The sequence below is a fragment of the Doryrhamphus excisus genome, chromosome 1 (genome assembly GCF_030265055.1).
Source record: "Doryrhamphus excisus isolate RoL2022-K1 chromosome 1, RoL_Dexc_1.0, whole genome shotgun sequence".
Lineage (NCBI taxonomy): Eukaryota > Metazoa > Chordata > Actinopteri > Syngnathiformes > Syngnathidae > Doryrhamphus > Doryrhamphus excisus.
The window spans coordinates 40,489,344-40,508,013 of record NC_080466.1 but is presented as its reverse complement, the minus strand read 5'-3'; the positions used below and the strand labels follow the sequence as shown (position 1 = coordinate 40,508,013).

General features: G+C 41.9%; 2 protein-coding genes across 12 annotated transcripts in view; one reads left to right on the top strand and one right to left on the bottom strand.

Annotated features, from left to right (window-relative positions):
* Positions 1 to 1,413: 1,413 nt before the first annotated feature.
* synprb (synaptoporin b) lies at positions 1,414 to 8,120 on the bottom strand. 2 transcript variants are annotated; one of them, XM_058091599.1, is made up of 6 exons: positions 7,934 to 8,120; positions 6,378 to 6,778; positions 5,785 to 5,909; positions 3,133 to 3,331; positions 2,861 to 3,052; positions 1,414 to 2,303 (listed from the first exon to the last, which is right to left on the bottom strand). In XM_058091599.1, the coding sequence occupies exons 2-6, from the start codon at positions 6,399 to 6,401 to the stop codon at positions 1,935 to 1,937; spliced, it is 909 nt and encodes a 302-aa protein (XP_057947582.1). In that variant the 5' UTR covers positions 6,402 to 6,778; positions 7,934 to 8,120; the 3' UTR covers positions 1,414 to 1,934. The 2 variants fall into 2 exon arrangements, with proteins under 2 accessions (XP_057947582.1, XP_057947574.1); XM_058091591.1 differs by having other exon boundaries at positions 7,938 to 8,120.
* A 7,220-nt stretch (positions 8,121 to 15,340) lies between these two features.
* The window catches only part of cadpsb (Ca2+-dependent activator protein for secretion b), an 84,009-nt gene continuing 80,679 nt past the window's right edge, over positions 15,341 to 18,670 (top strand). For 5 of the 10 annotated variants that reach the window (XM_058091210.1, XM_058091533.1, XM_058091449.1 and 2 more), the window contains exon 1: positions 15,412 to 16,025. In XM_058091210.1, the coding sequence (XP_057947193.1) occupies positions 15,693 to 16,025 (333 nt within the window). In that variant the 5' untranslated portion in view covers positions 15,412 to 15,692. Of the gene's footprint in view, positions 16,026 to 18,670 lie in introns of all 10 variants that reach the window. The other 5 variants (XM_058091568.1, XM_058091560.1, XM_058091552.1 and 2 more) reach the window with 3 other exon arrangements.

The following is an 18,670-nucleotide window of genomic DNA, read 5'->3' as shown; positions in this document are numbered from 1 at the left end:
CCTTTGTTTACTGTTTGAACACGCTTTCTAATCGAAACTGTAAGCACTGTTTGTTTGTTTGTCCACACGCAGTTAATGCAAGTCATTAGTGAAGGTTTGGTGTATTACTATGCATTACGGTAATTGTCTAATACAGGATGAAAGCTGAGCCGCCAGCAGGGATTATCCTGCAGGCCTTAGCAATGCAGATAATCCAGGTAACGCCACATGGTGCACACTTTCATGTCCACACAGCAAGACGCTTCATTCATTGAGAATTCTCTCTTATGTTTGCGTACTTGATTTTTAGACCCCCTACTCCCCCCCACTTAATTTCTTTTTTTTTGGGTGTGGGCAAGGAGACAAGGACAGGGTGACTGAAAGCAGCTAAGCAGGCACTTAGAATATTCATTCTCATTTAAAAGTTTGCATTTTATCTAGAAAGATGATTTTACATTATGCATTCTTTCTTACATTTTTGTCATAATTATTGACACTGTATGGATCCTATTGATTTATGGCATTTGATGCCAGTGTTTTTATACGCTATACTATAAATGCTATATTACCTGATGTTTATTGGAGCAGGTTTGCCATTTTTAAGGACAATATGTTTGTTTTTCCGAGTCGCCACAGCGGATCTATAAATGTGAATGTGAGTGACTGGCGACCAGTCCAGAATGTACCCCACCTCACCTTTCGCCCAAAGACAGCTGGCATAGGCTCCAGCGTGACCCTAATGAGGATAAGCGGCATAGAAAATGGATGAATGGACAACATGCACTAATAAAAATGCTACAAATGCTAATGATTTATAGCTAAATATTACATTTCTGTATAGCAAAAGCATTTTTATTGCAGCAGGTTTGCCATGTGAATTTGTTTTTAGTTTTTACTGTTTTAATAAATTTTTGTAATTATTTTAAACGATCCAATTTGGGACAACAACACACTAAATAAGTGCTCTTGTTCATTCATTCATTTTCTACCGCTTTTTCCTCATGAGGGTAGCGGGGGTGCTGGAGCCCATCCCAGCTGTCTTCAGGCGAGAGGCGGGGTACACCCTGGACTGGTGGCCAGCCAATCACAGGGCACATATAGACAAACAACCATTCACACTCACATTCATACCTATGGACAATTTGGAGTCGCTAATTAACCTAGCATGTTTTTGGAATGTGGGAGGAAACCGGAGTACCACGCATGCACGGGGAGAACATGCAGAGATGCCCGAGGGTGGAACTGAACCCTGGTCTCCTAGCTGTGAGGTCTGCGCGCTAACCACTTTACCACCGTGCCGCCAAGTGCTCTTGTTGTGTAGCAAAATAAAATATTTCACAATGTACTTTTTGATCAAATAAAAAGCTAAAAACTAAACGAATACATCAGTTTTAGTGCACTGTTAGTTCACCGTTTTTGCGTATTTTAATTAATTTCCGTATTTCAATAATAATATCAAATAAAAACGATGCATGAATCAAAAAATGCTATGGATTTGTGGCAAACTATAGCATTGGTGTCCCAAGCGGAGCATCACAAGTCAATTACGCTTGTATTGCACTGAACCAGTTTTTATTTCAAATCAAGACTTTTGCAAGTGGACATTAATTACGACATCGTTAAGATTAATCAGTAACGACAAAAAGAATTCACACATATATACCAAATATTTCAAGGTCAAGTTGAGTGCCATTCAAACTCAATGTAATAATAAATAACGATATGTTCCACAGTCGTGCAATAGCGCTGCAAAAGTGGATTTTATTATTTCGGTTTGTGATATGTGGAGTTATGATGAGGGAGCTGTGTTTTGCACATTATGGAACATATTACAAACAAAGCATGGATACTTAGCTAGTTTTCAGTTTCTTCATCTATAAAACACCACACAGCACATCGGAAACGTTCACAGAATTCTATTCTCATCCAATGAAATAATAAATAAAACGCTCAAATCACTTGTCATTAAGAATGATCATGGGGCCCTGGGGGCCTCCTTTGCTGTCATAACTGACTGGCTGGCCCAGGTACGTCTGCGGGAGGTCACAGCTGACTTGGGATTGGTTGAAACCGCCCGGTCGGTACGCCTGCTGCCCAAAATTCCCCCCCGGCTGATTGAAGCTGTTTTGCCTGGACGGCCGCGCAGCGAAAGCGTCGTCAAAACTTTGCTCAAAGCTGCTCTCGCTGTAGAGACGCTGACGCATTTCCCGTTTGCCAGAGGAGCTCCTGGTGGGGTACCTGTGGCCCATCTTGTACCAGCCCGTCTCTTTGAAGACAAACCAAATATTTCCCACCCACAGGATGACATTGATGAAACCAAAAACCTAAGAGTGGGAAAAACAGAAAAGAAAATATGATTGAAATATATTTCATACAGAGCGGCAATTCATTCATTCATTCATTCATTTTCTACCGCTTTTCCTCACGAGGGTCGCGGGGGGTGCTGGAGCCTATCCCAGCTGTCTTCGGGTGAGAGGCGGGCTACACCCTGGACTGGTCGCCAGCCAATCACAGGGCACATATAGACAAACAACCATTCACACTCACATTCATACCTATGGACAATTTGGAGTCGCCAATTAACCTAGCATGTTTTTGGAATGTGGGAGGAAACCGGAGTACCCGGAGAAAACCCACGCATGCACGGGGAGAACATGCAAACTCCACACAGAGATGGCCGAGGGTGGGGATTGAACCCTGGTCTCCTAGCTGTGAGGTCTGCGCGCTAACCACTAGACCGAGAGCGGCAATTCATTTGCAAAATGAAGAAGACATGGATCCCACCAAGCGACAAGCGTCCAACATTAATGTCTCTTGATGGCCTCCTGGAGCGTATAAACGCCATGTATTAGCATTCATATGTTTGTGTGTGTGATCCCACCACAGACGCGTTGAGACGAGACCAGAAAGGCTCCTGTGCGGCCGTGCATTTGTTCTCCTGAGCCGAGCAAGCAGAGATGAGCAGCAGCACCTTGGTGGGCTTCGTGGCCGTCTTGATGTCCGTCAGAGCTTTAGCCCAAAAGCAAGTGCTGACGAGCCACATGAGGGAGAAGATCACCGTCACCACAAAGTCCTGCACATGAGCGGGAGAAAAGGAACTCACATCTTTGACTTTCTACACACTTCCTGTATGTATTTGAGGTGGTTAGCTACCACAAGCGGGCCTCTGTTGTTCTTTAAGTATTTGTTCTGGTAGAAGACGTAGACCACCGTCGCCAGGAGGGAGTAGAGGAACGTAATCACGCCCACGGTGACAAAAAACTGAGCAGCTGAGGAATAGTCGCCATCCAGGAAGAGAATCTCATGCCTCTTTGCATCACATAATGGGGCCTTGAAATGCACTTGATGGAGCCTACACAGGAAGTCACCAATCAAAGTTAGAAGGTCATGTTTATTGATTGCTTAGTTGCTTAATGAAAAAAAAATGATAATATATTACAATCTACTGATTCCATTTCTTAGACGTTAGGCGCTTCTGCACTCTGTGTGTATGCTAGCCGCCCCGGCTTCACCCATCGGTACAAAGAGGCTGTATAACTGACAAAAGGGCTCACTCCGTTCATGCCGTTGTTCTATGAAACAATGAAAACCCTGCAGACAGTGAACTCTCTTCCTGCCTTTTTGGAGACGGGAGACGAGGAAAATAGACGCATGGGCATTATTTATTATTTAATAAAAATAAAAATAAAAATAAAAATAAAAATAAAAATAAAAATAAAAATAAAAATAAAAATAAAAATAAAAATAAAAATAAAAATAAAAATAAAAATAAAAATAAAAATAAAAATAAAAATAAAATAAAAAAAAATAAAAAAATATATATATAATGGGCATTATTTATTATTATTATTTAATAATTATATATATATAAAATAAATAATGCCCATGTGCATTATTTATTATTATTATTTAATAATTATATATATATAAAATAAATAATGCCCATGCGTCTATATATATATATATATGGGGGTGGGGGTGAGTGTGATTCTGGCCTATTGCATTATGTATTCCCATCAATAAATCACTGCACCGATTATTAAAATTTATATATATATATATATATACACACATACATATTATACAATATATAATTATTATTATTTAATATATAATATATTTATAATATTATTATTATTTATTTTCATTTATTGTGTCATTAATTGATGAATTTATGATTGTCACAGGCCAAGTGCCCACAAGAGATTTTTTTCTGAACGAGAAATCTCCCGCCATGTTACGTTTACAGACACATGACATGACAATATGACACATGAGGTGCTAATGAGATGCCGGCCTGAAAGTGACGGTGATTGATAGAGAGGCAGAGGCGTTCACTGTCACTGCAGCACAGAATCAACATCTAATCCAATTCTAGTGGGCATTTCCTCCCCAGGAAGAAAGTGCTGGTGATGACTGGACCGTGGACTAAACCTCGTCCGAGTCCCTCAGTGCGCACGGAGCAAACAAGCAGAGATTTCTTCCATGTTTTTCCTTAATGGCACTCTAAAAATATTCCACCAAAGTGCTCGTCCCCACAATGCATTATTGCGCCGTTGCCTAAACGAGCTTCCCTCATTCCCAGCCGGAAGCCGGTCCAATTTAAACTGCGTTTTGTGGAAGGGTGTTTCACCGACTCCATCATTAGACCAAAATGCACTCGGAGCCAGATCGGTCAAGATTCTAACCTTAAGTGGTCCCTTTTGACGCGCCGCAACGTTTCCACTATTGATCTTGTCTCGCAGCGTGTACCCACAATGCCGTGGGGCTGCTGGCTCAGAGACAGCTTCATTTAGTGACAGGAAGCCGAGAACATCCCCTGTTGGAACTTATTCCATCTATATATGTTTTGCAATCAGATATTTTTAGCAGACATAAAGACGTTGTTGACTAATGCTCTCTAATGTTAATTGCACTGATGTATAACACACTAGTATATATATATATATATATATATATATATATCTGCAAATGTTCAATGCCGTCATGTTGCTTTGAAGCATAAATAGCTGGGTGTTCTATTGTAAGATGTACTCAAGAGAAATGCATTTATTTATTTATTTATTAAGGTAATTTATGGTTTAGTTGAAGGGTAGCCAAACATTTCCCATATAGTCGTCCTTCGCACCAACGCTCCCTCACTCTATTGTTTTTTTTCCAGAAATTCATTCATAAATAAATGTTATATCATATAAATATACATGTATAAAAATGCATAAATATAATCTACAGTGGATGTCAATAAAAACCCGTCTGTTTTCTTCATCTCTCGCCACCAAATAGGAAGGAAGAGTGTGTGTTGGTTTCAGCACCTTTAAGAATTTGTTCCATAGAACAACAGTATGAACGGAGTGAGCCTTTTTGTCAGTTATACAGTCTTGTTGTTTCAGTGGGTGGAGGCGGGGCCACCCGCATACTCACTGAGTGCAGAAGGATATAACGAAATCAGTAGATTACGATATAGTGTTGTATATTTTTAGATACAGTATCGTCTTGTTTGGAGAACTGAGTGTCTTGTGACAGCCCTAATGGCTAGTGATTGGGTCGAGCGTGGGGGTTTAACTAAACATGACCAGGTTACCAATTTTCCAGTAGGGAAAAAAAGCATACAAACATATCATATGAAAGCTAAAAGTGTGTTTGGATAGATTATTCAGTATACGTTTTATGTTTCAATTATGACAACAAAATAATAAAAGTGAGTGAAAAAAGTGCACGTTTGTCATCATGACGATGAGTCAGCGTTTTATGTGTGAGTAGAATAGTAGAGTAGAATATATATAGTAGAATAATAGAGTAGTTTACCTGAAAGGATAGCCAAAATCAATGACGATGCTCCTGTTACTCGGCCTACTGTCTGCACAGTCCACTTTAACCTGGAGGTGCCCATAGTAGCCTCCACATGTTGCAAACGCACAAATGGCAAAAATCTGAAAAAGGACAAATGCATAGAAGTCATATGAGGACAAAAACGTGCAATCTTCATGAGTGAAATCAGTACCCGGGGGGGGAGGGGGTGAGTGTGAATGTGGCTTATTGCATTATGTATTCCCATCAATAAATCACAGCAGCGATTATTAAAATTTCTAATTGCTTTGAAAACAAAAGCTGAATAATTTAAAGGTGGGAAGTGCTGCTCACTGTGCACTGGAGGGTGGCCGCAGCCGTGCTGGCTGATTCATTTTGCATCAAATGTTCGCAGAACTGTGCCATCGCCTTATTTGCTCACTTGTACATCATTCAAAGGAAAAATGAAACATTTACTCTTAACCGTGTGCGTATAGAGGACACATCAACACGCTCCAACTACTGGAAACTACTTTATGCATGAAAAACATGCACTGCGCCTTGAAGCTAATCCACCGTATAAGTCAATAAAAGGATAAAAATACACTTACCGGAGCAAATATGACCATACACATTTAAAAATCCCAGATATGTGTGGCCAAAGTCCACCCGGTACGTGCAGCGTTTGTCATCAGGCTGAAGATGTGGACGATAAGAAGAGAGCATCCAGCTGAGGGGAGGGCTCACATACGAGGGACACCAACTTCCCAAAGGAGGAGCCACACAAACACTTCTGCGACCGGTTGAAAAATGGCAAGAAGAGGGTCCAAGTGGAGCTTGAAAATGGAAGAAAAACACGCAGGACTTAACTTATTCCTCTGGAAGAAGTCTTCGGTCATGAGGGATGTCGCCTGCAACAACTCCACATAGCCAGCTGCCGTTTGACGCCCCTGTACAACCTGAAGCCTATGATGGCGCCCCCTGCGCTGTGCCGTGTCTCAGGTGGGATCTCCTTGTCATGTCAACGGAGAAGAAAACTTTATTCCACCTTTCAGTTTCTCATAATTGGTGCGCCAATGCAAAATCTATATATGATATATTACAATTAGGGCTGTCAATCGATTAAAATAGTTGATTGTGATTAATCACATTTTTTGGTCCATAGTTAACTCACAATTAATCACATTTAATCGCAGCTGGAAATAAGTTTTTATCTATAATAAGTAGGGGAAATCTCTTTGTGGTAAACAATTTGATGTGCAACTACAATAATTACATCAAATTTTATGTAAAGTGATCTTTGGGCCATTATTTAAAAAAATACAGTCAGCAAGCATATTTTTGTATGACTATTTTCTATATTATTAACATATTAGCTGTTAAACTCGCCCACAAATGTTCACAAAATACAAAATGTGAGTGAATGAGACCTCTCACACTAACATATTTTTGTTTATTTGTGTCAGTTCAAAATAAGATTTGTTTATTTATGATACTGCTTTTAAATTCTAAATGTTCGTGAGTAAAAAGCCTATTTAGGAACATTCAGAAATGATTATTATTAAAGAATTGTCTCAATGCACCTTTCCTTCATGAAATGTACAAATGAAATTACCTAAAACACAGGGCAATAGTCATAAAACATTTCTTCCAAATTGCAAACATAATGTCATTTCACTTCTCTTTTAAAATACAATGAAATACATAGAAATTAATAATTAGATTACAGTAAATATTATTTTATTACAACAGGCTAACTATTTCCACAGCTTTTGAACATTAAAGGCGATTTGTCCTACTTTTTCGACGGGCATTGAATGCACCAAAGCACCGTTCTCCGAGACAAAGAGGGATGTATGAATGTATTTGGATGTATTTTACCCCTTTTTATTTCACCTCATACTTGCTCCCGAATGCTGATTCTATGTGGGAATACATAAAGGTAAGATTTGTTGACTTTGTTAACTAATGTGCATCATTGTGGTAGTTGGAAGCTAAATGGCTAACGCTAGCAAAACATGTCATCACATTGTCAGCCCGTCAATAGCAGCTGTAACTCAAATTTAGCTGGCAAAATCAGCAGAGAGATGTAAAAATGTGACAAACACTGGTTAGTTGGGCCACTAATATGCCAAGGTAGCAATGTATATGACAATAAAAACAATACCTACACTGCTCCAGTCTCTGGCAGGCCATGTAATCCTTGATAAGTCAAACACAGCTCCAGTAGATATAAATAACTTTGGTCTCGCTACAAGAGCCGTCTTTCAGGGCTTTGAAGATAACTTTAACAATCTAAATACTATTTTCTTTCTCCATTTCCCATAAATATTTGTTCCAGCTTGTGGCTACAGAGTTACCGTGCTTCAACCAAACTACGGTGGGGGCCGAGGGCCAAACTTCCTTTAACGCGTCATTAACTTTGACAACCCTAATTACAATGTAACTTTATGCATGTTGACAAGAATTAAACCATGACCAATTATACAAGTTATACACGTCCTCTTGTCCACATGGTTTCCTTTTTCTGGGGTGGGGGTGGGGGGTACATGTCTTATGGTGAACTGTATGAAGGGGGTCCACTATAATAAAACTACTAGAAAGAACTAGGTCACATGCAAAAAGTAAAAATTAAGACCAACAATAGGGGAAAAACTGCAGTACCAAACAATGATGTGCTTTGCTGACCTCTTCTGGTGTCAAGTGTACATTACAATTGGATTTAGTAAGATGTTGGCAGTGAGGCGCCAAGACAAGGATTGTTTTATCAATGAATCAATTAGGGTTGTGCTTTAAAAGCGGTAAATAATTGTTTTCTTGAATGACATTTTTAAACAGTTACTATTTATTATTAAAATTATATAATAAACAGTTTGCTAATATATATTTTTAAAATAACAATATGTTATTCCATAAGAAACAGTTTTTTAAATAACTTTAAATACGTTAATAAACACTTCAAACACTGAAAAAGTGATTTGGGTGGTGCAGTCATCAAATCACTTGAGTTCAAATGTAGTTAGTTAATGTAACCAAGAGAGGGCAGCACCAAATTATCTCATTGGATAAGATATGCTCCCCCCCCCCCCCCCCCCCAAACACCCAACAGCACAATGAACCTCTCATGCAGTTGAGCGTGTGCATTCCAATCCACTCACTCTTTGATGCACTCCAAATTGAGTGTCCAGATGACGAGTTGCTACATATATGGGTGGAGGGAGGATGGTGGGGGTGGTGGTGGTTGGCGGGGAGGTGGGGTTGGGGGGAGGGGGGTGCTGCCATGTTAAAGTGGCTCCATCCTCTCTCTGCATTATTAATGAATCTTTTTCTGGCATCATCTCTCTGATCTAGCCTGAAAACGATGGGAGGAAAGAGACAAGCATTAATCTTCTTTTTCTTTTTTTTTTGGACAGGCCCCCCCACACATCCCAGCTACTATCCCTGCAGGCATGTTGAAAGCTTGGTCGTTGGACTTCATCTGAAATGAAATCACCCCACAATGACTGAGGGCCTAAAGGTGAACTTGTAAAGAGGAAAAAAGCAGGAAGTATAACAGCAGTTATAAGTGCGACACTTAAAGCGCCCCTCTTTTTGGGTAAACTGGGTGGAAAATATTACAATTCCCTTTTCTATTCTGGGAGCAAAATGTGGAGGACTGTGTTATGTAAAAGGATTTGTCTGGGAAAATGGGCTCCTCCTTGCACCAACAAACCAATTACGACTGTTGAAGTCACTGCAGCCTCAGCCTGTGTGGGTAAGCTTCTCACTGCACACACACACACACAAACACATACACACACACACACACACACACACAGACAGGTGCACATGTTTGCTGTGCAAGTGTGTGACGTTTAAGAGTTGCAGGGATCTGCAACACTGCCACTGACCTTATTCCATCAATCTCACTTTAAAAAAAAAAACAGCAGCATTTAAATATTTCAAAGAGCTCTTACTGAGAAGCTTTCCGCCTGTATGTGTGTGTGGAGGGGGGGGGGGTGTCCACGTGCTTCAGCGTGTATGGGCGTGCGCATGCGACATGTGTGTTTAGTACTTTATGTGAGTTTGTATCGGCGCTGTCCAATAAAAATTTCCACAATCTAGGATTCAATGTTAATAAATAGATTTCTTAAACATTATTGGAGCACTGTAAACATGAAATAACACCCCTATAGTCATGCTCCACAGAACAAGAAGTGTGACTTCCTGGCTGGTGATTGTATTATGTGTGGTGTGCTTCCTGTCGTGTTCAGCTGCTTCATCCCAGTTCTTGTCTCTCATAGGGACTATGGATGATGGGCAAAATTCCCCCTCAAAAGGTGCAGTTTTTATTTAGGAGAGGGAAAGAAAAACAAAGTATGAAGACCACTTCCACACGGAATGAGAGGAGAAGCTGCTTTTCACGTTGTATCCATGGCTGGCTACATTGACTGCAAGGTAGGTTAACATGATATTGTAAGGATGGATGTATCATCTATGTAACATTACTGCCCCCCTAGTGGCCAGAATATTACATATCTCTTGTATTTCATTATGTTTTGACTAATCTATCACAATTTCGGAAAAAAAAACGCAATATAATGAGGGTTGTATCATCTGGGCTGATATGGGAGGACATTTGATAATAGCTGACTATTACTGCACAAACTGGTGTTTATTTGTGTAAAAGAAGCAAAATGTCCATTAGACGCTATTGGCTCGAAGGAAGGTACATGTTGGTGTGTTTGTGTAACAAGGTGTTTATGTCCACCCATAGCGTGTGTTTGTGTGGAACGTGCGCTGATGTTGACTTATGTTTACCCGTCCCACTTTCCAACTGCACTATAAAACATTTCATGCTTCCCTCAATCAATTAAAAGAAGGCTTCTCACGGTGAGGCGGGTCATGAATATATTTATACGCAGATATTGTGTGATATTTCAGCCGTGCCGCAGTGTCTGCTTCGTCACATATGCCGCCTGTGTCAGCTCTCCAAGGATGCCCACACAAACCACAACAGTGGGCTTGTGTCCTCCAATCAAGTCTCCTGTTTTTGTATTTTTCTTGTACATGCAAGGATAGTCTCAGCGACGACTATTCATTATTGATTTATAGCGCCGGGGTGAAGGAAAGTTCAGATGTTTAATATTGTCTCGCTCCATTAATATTAGTGCATATCTCAAGAAGCAGCCAGTTTAGTATCCCGCTTAATCTTTGCTGCTGCAGCAGGGATTTTTTTTTTTTCTTACATCAACATTTATCTGATGGCTATGTTCCTTCTTAACCTCCATGAACCTTCGACAGTCTCTCTGGACCTGAGCAATCACAAATTTAAAATGGTGAAGCAGAGTTTAATTGAATTGCATTTGTAGACTCTCCACCTCGGAAGCACAAAATACATCAAAATCCTAAAACCGGTTGACAAATTAGCATTTTAAAAAGCTCCTTTTTGGCCGTTTGTATGGAGTTGTGGACCACTACAGAGCGGCTACACTCAATAACCCGCACAGAAAGCTGTCTAGATCTTCCAGAACCTGCACCTATTCCAGCTGTGCTTCCTTGGATTTTCGAAGCGGATAGTTTTCATGTATTCCACACATGGCCCGCTTCCAGGCACGCCTACTCTGCTGTGATTGGTGCCCGTGCACAACCTGAAACTCAATTGTTCCACTGAAGGAACATCTCAGGTGGGATCTCCTTATCGTGCCAGTAACGTTGGAAGCCATCAGGACCGTCAAGGGAGAAGAAAACTTTATTCCACCTTCCAATGTCCCACGTTTGGTGCTCTCCTGCTGATTCCAAACAGGTGACATGTTTGAGGTTAGTGGACTGCACACTTTGAAGCTCTACTCAGAAGCTCCTTAAGATCCAACAGTGCAAAATGTACTGTAAATACTTGGTGTTAAGATTTTGATCAATAGTGGAGCTTCCATAACTGAAACGGTGAGGGACCAGTTTCGAGTCTGCCGATATAAAAACATGATGAGGACTGACAGTACTTTTCTACAATGACTATACAATGATTGACATGTTGATGGTGACCCTGACTGTGTGTTCCTGTGTTCCTCCCTACTTAAGTCCGGGGTGGCCTCCTCAGCAGCACACACACACACACACACACACACATATGACTTGCACAGTTTGCGATACGCAACGTCAGCATTGCACTTCAGCACACTTCTCCCCTGAGATCCAAGTGAAGGCGACAGCTGCTGTGCATTTGCACATCTGACCAGCAGATTCCCTGGTGGTAAGCATGCTTTCAAGGACCCCTCAAGCTGGACTTCCTGTTGGCCTCAATGTTGTCCGCTGTACTGTATCTGCTTTATATAGTTTCCCCTTGTGTTTCTTTATTTTGTGTGTGTCTCCCCGATCTGTGTTCAGCCCCATACGTGATTAAATCCTGCAGGCCAAGACAGTCAGGAGACTATAATCCCCTTTGGTCTTGTGCGACTGCACACTCTTGAGTTCCCGTGGGGAGACCTGGCATTCTCCAAACCTTTTAAACATGAATAATTAAGTGATGTTCTCAGTCCAGCGCCTATACGTCAACCAGAGTGTGTACACATTAAATGTTGATGCTCTTTATGGTCAGACAACACCGGACCCGCACTGCAAATGTTCATTCAGGTTCGGAACTTTAATGATTTCATTGCCTTTCCACCTAATGGGAAGAATCATTTATTGCCTGTTATGATTGCGGCTCTATCAACGGCGTATGTACCATGAAGTCGTGGATTGCCATACAGCTTGTAAAATTAAAATAGCACTGCTTGGCCTTCCCAGTGAACATATGTAAACAAAGACAAGTTAATAAGATGTTTGGAAGAGATGTAACTATTATTACTTCAGTCCATAAGTAACTTCGCTAAAAATACAATAATACACACTTCAAATGCTTCTGTTAAAAAATGATGGCATACAATGGAACCTCAGTTAGTGTCCGCCCCGGTTAGTGTAAAAAAGTAAGGCACGCCTCTTGTGGTTTTACTGTATTGTCATCACAAAACGTCCTGTTAGCATTAGCAAAGTGAAATAGGCTGATGAACGGCCTGGTTGTTCGTCACTCACATTTCTTTTTTCTGCATTTTATAGCTCTATTTAGAACCTCCTTAAGATCCAACAGTGCAAAAATTACAATTTTTTGATCAGCATATTAGTAATAAAAACCTTCACCGCCACCTTTGACCCTGGAAGAATAATGTTGTTACAGTTATAATTGCCAGTCTCTCAGAAGTGACCTACTATGCAAAAAAAACAACCCCCCCTCCAAAAAAAACCTTAAACTGTATTATGGAAAGCAGGAAGTGAACAAATGTAACAGTTACTGATTGTAAAAGTACCAGATGGAGGGGTAGGATTTAATAAGCTTTGCTTCTTCCTACTCCTTTTGGACATGTGGAACTGTGAACTGATTATGGGATGCACTCAATTATAATCTGATGCATGTTCAAATGAAAAAAAAAAACATTACCATTACCATTACCAAAAGTGACTTATTAATGATGTTATATGCGTCTCTAGATCTACGAGCGCCAACTGTGAGAAAAATCCATCATGTCCCTCCCTTGTTTACTCCACTTTTGAGAGAATTGGCGCTCAAAACACTGGCTTTTGAAGTTGTGCCTTTTCATGGCGTCATTAAGGAAAAACTCCTTTCTCATGAGCATGAGAAACGAGCCCGCCTTGTGTGTATGTGCACCACTTCACAGAGGCTGCAAAAAAAAAAACAATTCTACCAATTATCCATCAGTCAGTGACATTTAATTTACATTAAATCATCCTGGTTGAGAAACATCAGCATAATCCCTCCGATCCCTTTTAACCAAAGGGCCTCACCAAATACAGACTAACAGTGAGATTCCCATCATCAGGTGTGCCTATTAAATCGACATGTCAGTGTTTGAGCGCCACACCAGAGGGAGCGTGCTTGTGCACCTGTGCCATCTTAAGTCACGCAGGCTGACACTTTGTCACTTTAATCAGGTCAACGGGGCCGCGGGTTGTGTCAGGAAGTGAGATAGCGAAGGTGTTTCAGGTTTGCTGCACTCCTGTATGTTCATCTGGCCAATTATGCTAATGCTTAAATGGTTACGCAACAAATAAAAGACATGCTAAATCACCTTTTAGTGATGTTTCAACAGTTATATGTGCTCCTGGAGCCGTTTTATGAGAAAATTCAATCATTTCCCCCACTTATTCTCCTTTCTTGTGCCAGAATCAACAACAGGCTTTGCTACACATCTTAAAAAGCAGCTTGGGTTCTAGCTAGCCATCAGTCAGGTACATATATATGTATGTTGGAGCTGTAAGTTGGATCGTTTTGCTTTTTTTCAGTCAATAGGCTAATCAAGCATGAGCCTAGTTCTGTAACTGTGAGCACCATGTTAGCATTGTAGCTCACACAGCTATGCTAGCACTGCTAATGTTGTTGTTCTCCTTAATGCTATGTTTTGTTATGTTGGACAAGTTAAGAGTTGTAAAAGTGGATAAAGCACTGTACCAGGCAAAATGATCGGACACATTTGTATAGGTTAAATAAAAGGCAAATAAAGTAAAGTAACAAAAAAGTGTTTTTATTTTCCAAAAGTACATATAATGCCATTTTGCTTTGTTTCTTTATAATGCCATTGTTTTTTGTTTCTTTTTCAGTTGCTGCCATGAATTGAACTGGTGAGCATCACGCTTTCATTGTGGAAACGTTTATCAAAACAAACAAATCTGTAACTGCAACACAACGAGTGTTCCGTTTGTACTTCAATCTTGGTAGACATGATCCCGTACCAGCTCGAAACACGTTACCAACTTCGGAGCTACCGGATCTGCATTGAAACGAAAATCAATCAGCTTGTTATTTTACTTTATTTGCCTTTTATTTAACCTACGAATGTGTCAGATCATTTTGCCCGACCCTGTACAATCGCGCTTCTCGGTGGGAGACAAACACAGCTCAGGGGCCGTAGTGCTTACAAAAAAACACTTTTAATCTGTCTAAATTGCAGCATCGAGTCCATAGTTTGGACAAAATTCCAACAATATTGTGGGACTTGTGAGACTTATTTAAAATTGTTGAGAAATATAGACCCTTAAATCTTCTTGGCTTTAACACAGCTCCTGGGTCTAACTGGATTGTTGGGCTTCAGGGTACTGTGTATGTTGTTTTATTGTCATTCGGCAGGATATGTTGAGATTTATAACACTAAGATCATATTCTGACAAAGAGTAACTAACATACATGATGATAGTAGCTTGGTATGGACTCAGCGCCGGAATGAGGATTCTATATTCCCTGCCAAGGCAAGGCCAGCCCAGCTCATAAACCGTCTGTCCCATTTGGGTTTTTTTACGGCTCCCGCACCGCATGCAGGTCTCATCATTCCCTGCCGACTGTCGGCATGGCTGGCCTCCACATCTCAGCATCCCTTGCACGGCAGCCATTTTAGGTGTACCACTGCTGCCTCCAGGAAGCTCAGACAAGCATCCTTCGCCGCTCTCCGTTCAGGACCAGGGACAGCTCTCTACTGCACATGCGCACAGGGAAAAAGCGAGCGAAGGGGCCATCGCCTGAATCACCCTCCCACCCACCCCCTTCCCTTCATATGTGCCCCTCCTCTTTCTCCTTTCCTCTCACCTCACCCCTTCTCCCTCCCCCTCGCATCCGCAGCAGGGACTGGCCAATAAAAGAGAGAAAACACGTAAGCATCGACGCGGGCTCGGCGCAGGCGGAGGATGCTCAGTGTGAAGCGGCATCATCCCTCAGCACCACTCACATCCTCCAAGCCACCGAGTGGAACTTGGGCCTCTCCTCCGTCCGGACCGCGGCTCTCATTCATCCTGCGGCCACGCCACTAGCCACACACCGCTTGGAGGTGAGGAGGTTGGGAGGGGGGACCTAACAGCAGAAGGTCAGGATCCTGTAGCAGGAAGGTCATCGCCTCAAGAGCAAGATGTTGGATCCGTCGTCCAGCGAGGAGGAGTCTGACGGGATAGTGGAGGAGGAGAGCAAGGAGGTGATGGCCCCCCAGGCCGGATCCCGCATCTCCCCGAGTAGGACCAGCGAGAGCTCCGGCGGACTGGCGCCGAGCAGCGGCCGCAGCAGCGCCCGCCCGACCAGCCCGAGCCCGTCGGCCGCCAGCGAGGAGAAGGACGACCTGGAGAAGCTGCAGAGAGAGGAAGAGGACCGCAAGAAGAAGCTGCAGCTTTATGTGTTTGTCATGCGATGCATCGCCTATCCGTTCAATGCCAAGCAGCCGACAGACATGGCGAGGCGGCAGCAGAAGGTAAGCGCACCCCCACCTCCTCTTCGTCTTCCTCTTCCTCCATCATTATTAAGCACATGCTGATGAGACGCCTCCTTTCACAACGCAGATGTTGTCATTGATGACCTACATAAGCTACAGTACGGATGTGGGGGGGCGCTGGGGGGGAGGAGGGGGTGGGGCTATCGGGTATATAGCAGCAGGGGATTCAGCACACCTCCAGTTTGTTTTTGGTGCAAAAAAAAAAAAAGAACACACAAAGAACGAGTGGGAGCACATTGAAGTAGAGCTCCTATAGTGCAATAGAAGGACACATGGTGGTGCAGAGCTGCATGCACAAAGCTCCCAAGTGAGATCAATTGTGTGCAAGGGCGTGCAAGAGGTGGTGGTGGGTGGCCTTTGGATATGGGAGAGCGTTGCTTTTATCAACCGTACGATGAATGAATCCCTCCTCGCCATCCATTTGGCCTCCCAAGGTGACTTTTAGGCTCAAACCTCTTGAGGTAGCCGCTTTAATGAGCGTCCTTCTCTTCAGATGGAGAGCCACTGCACATACGTCTCATTACAAAAGGTGAATATTCACTTTTATGCAAATGTTTTACACATAAAAAACTATTCATTTGCTGGAATGACCTGATATGGGGGCACACAGTTCGGTTTCAGGTTGGCGCTTTAGGAGTTGAAATAGATTGTGTCAATGAAAATCAACATGACAGGAGGAGTACTTGTATTTAACTTGTTTAGACAGTGAAGCAACATACTGTACGGTCTGCATTTTCTGCTGACTCATGCACAAGTGCATGTGGGAGGCATAAAGCACCACGTTTTTCCACTTATTTGTTTTGTTTGTAGTGCCGTTTGGCGGGGGTTACCGACGGTCTAATGCATGCTTAGTAATGCACTTTTAGAAATCTGGCAGCCACAGAAGCCTTTGTGGTGGCGGGACGAACGATCCAAAAGGCAATAAATCACAACGTCTGTCTGTAGAATTTCACTTTGTCCACATTTCAGCAAATATATTCCCTATAAGGTATAAGGTGCGTTCATGTGAAAGAGAATTTTAACAATTCCAGTGTTTTGTGTTATTTCAGTGCAATTGCTTTGCAAAATTCGCCAACTTATAGTATGTAGCCTTATATACTATGAGTTATACTATAGTATACTATATATAGTCTTAAACCAGTCATTCTCAGTTGTTTCTGTCATGTCCCCTGCAGGGGACACACATATTTTCACGTCCCCCTGATTAGAAATATTAATGGGGGGGTTGCTGGAGCCTATCCCAGCTGTCTTCGTGCAAAAGACAAGGTACACCCTGGACTGGTCGCCAGCTAGCCAATCACAGGGCACATATAGACAAACAACCAATCACACTCACATTCATACCTATGGACAATTTGGAGTCGCTAATTAACCTAGCATGTTTTTGGAATGTGGGAGGAAACCGGAGTACCCGGAGAAAACCCACGCATGCACGGGGAGAACATGCAAACTCCACACAGAAATGGCCGAGGGTGGGATTGAACTCGGGTCTCCTCGCTGTGAGGTCTAACCACTCAACCGCCGTGCAGCCCTGATTAGAAATACTACTGATAAATTTAGAATATCTATTCTGTACAAACTGAAACCAGTAAAATGCAATTAAAGATCTATGAGGCATACACGCATGTTCACTACAAAAGTCAAATTGTATGTTGAGTATGATAAATTCTTACATGTTGGCAGGTCTGCACTTTGAAAGTACTCCCTGCCTCTCGCACGGCTCCACAGGGGGGCCCGCCCCACTCTTTGAGAAACACTATTATTAATAATTAATATTATTATTAAGCACATTTCCTATATTAGCTACTACGGATTAGTCACAGAAACACGATGAAGCAGTTTTTAATGAAAAAATAAAAAAGACGACTTAAAGCCAAAGGGAAACATATGGAGCGGCTCCATGGTAATCCGTTATTAGAGGCTCTGGCACACAGGCGGCAGCCAGTGATGGACTATCACAGAGAAACAGGCGGGGGTTCAAAGTACGTCAGCCCCACTGCTGCGTCTTCGACGTGGTGCTGTAACCTTGTGAAAGGGCGACACAAAAACGGGGGGTAACCGAGCTTCCTTTTGAAGGACAATGGAAATATTGAACGTCTATATCTCTGATGTTGATATTTTATCTGGGGTTGCATGCTTGCATGCAAGGCTTAATTGTCTACACACTTAAACTAATTTAATATTGGGAGGAAATTTTAGAGTATATTGATAGATAAAAATGGTGTCCACATGGTTTCATTCATGTTTTTTTTTTTTTATCCATTAACATCCACAAACCCTGTCGAATTGGACAATATGTCTGCAACAATGAAAACAAATATTGCTCATTACCGGACACGAGATGCCTCATAATAAGTGTTTGTGCCTTGTAGGTTTTACATTACATTTGAATGCAACATGACAGGACTAGCTATGATCGCATATATACAATCCCAGCTATGCCTTACTACACTAAGGGCTTTCTTAATTTGTTTTTGAGAATCCATCCAATCAACCACAAGAGACGAATGCATGACAGAGATGGACCTGCTTTGGTCGAAAACTTCAACGTCTCTGCAGCAATATGCATTAATTCTATTTCTATTAAAATAACTGTACACATGTACACAGACCGGACACAGCAT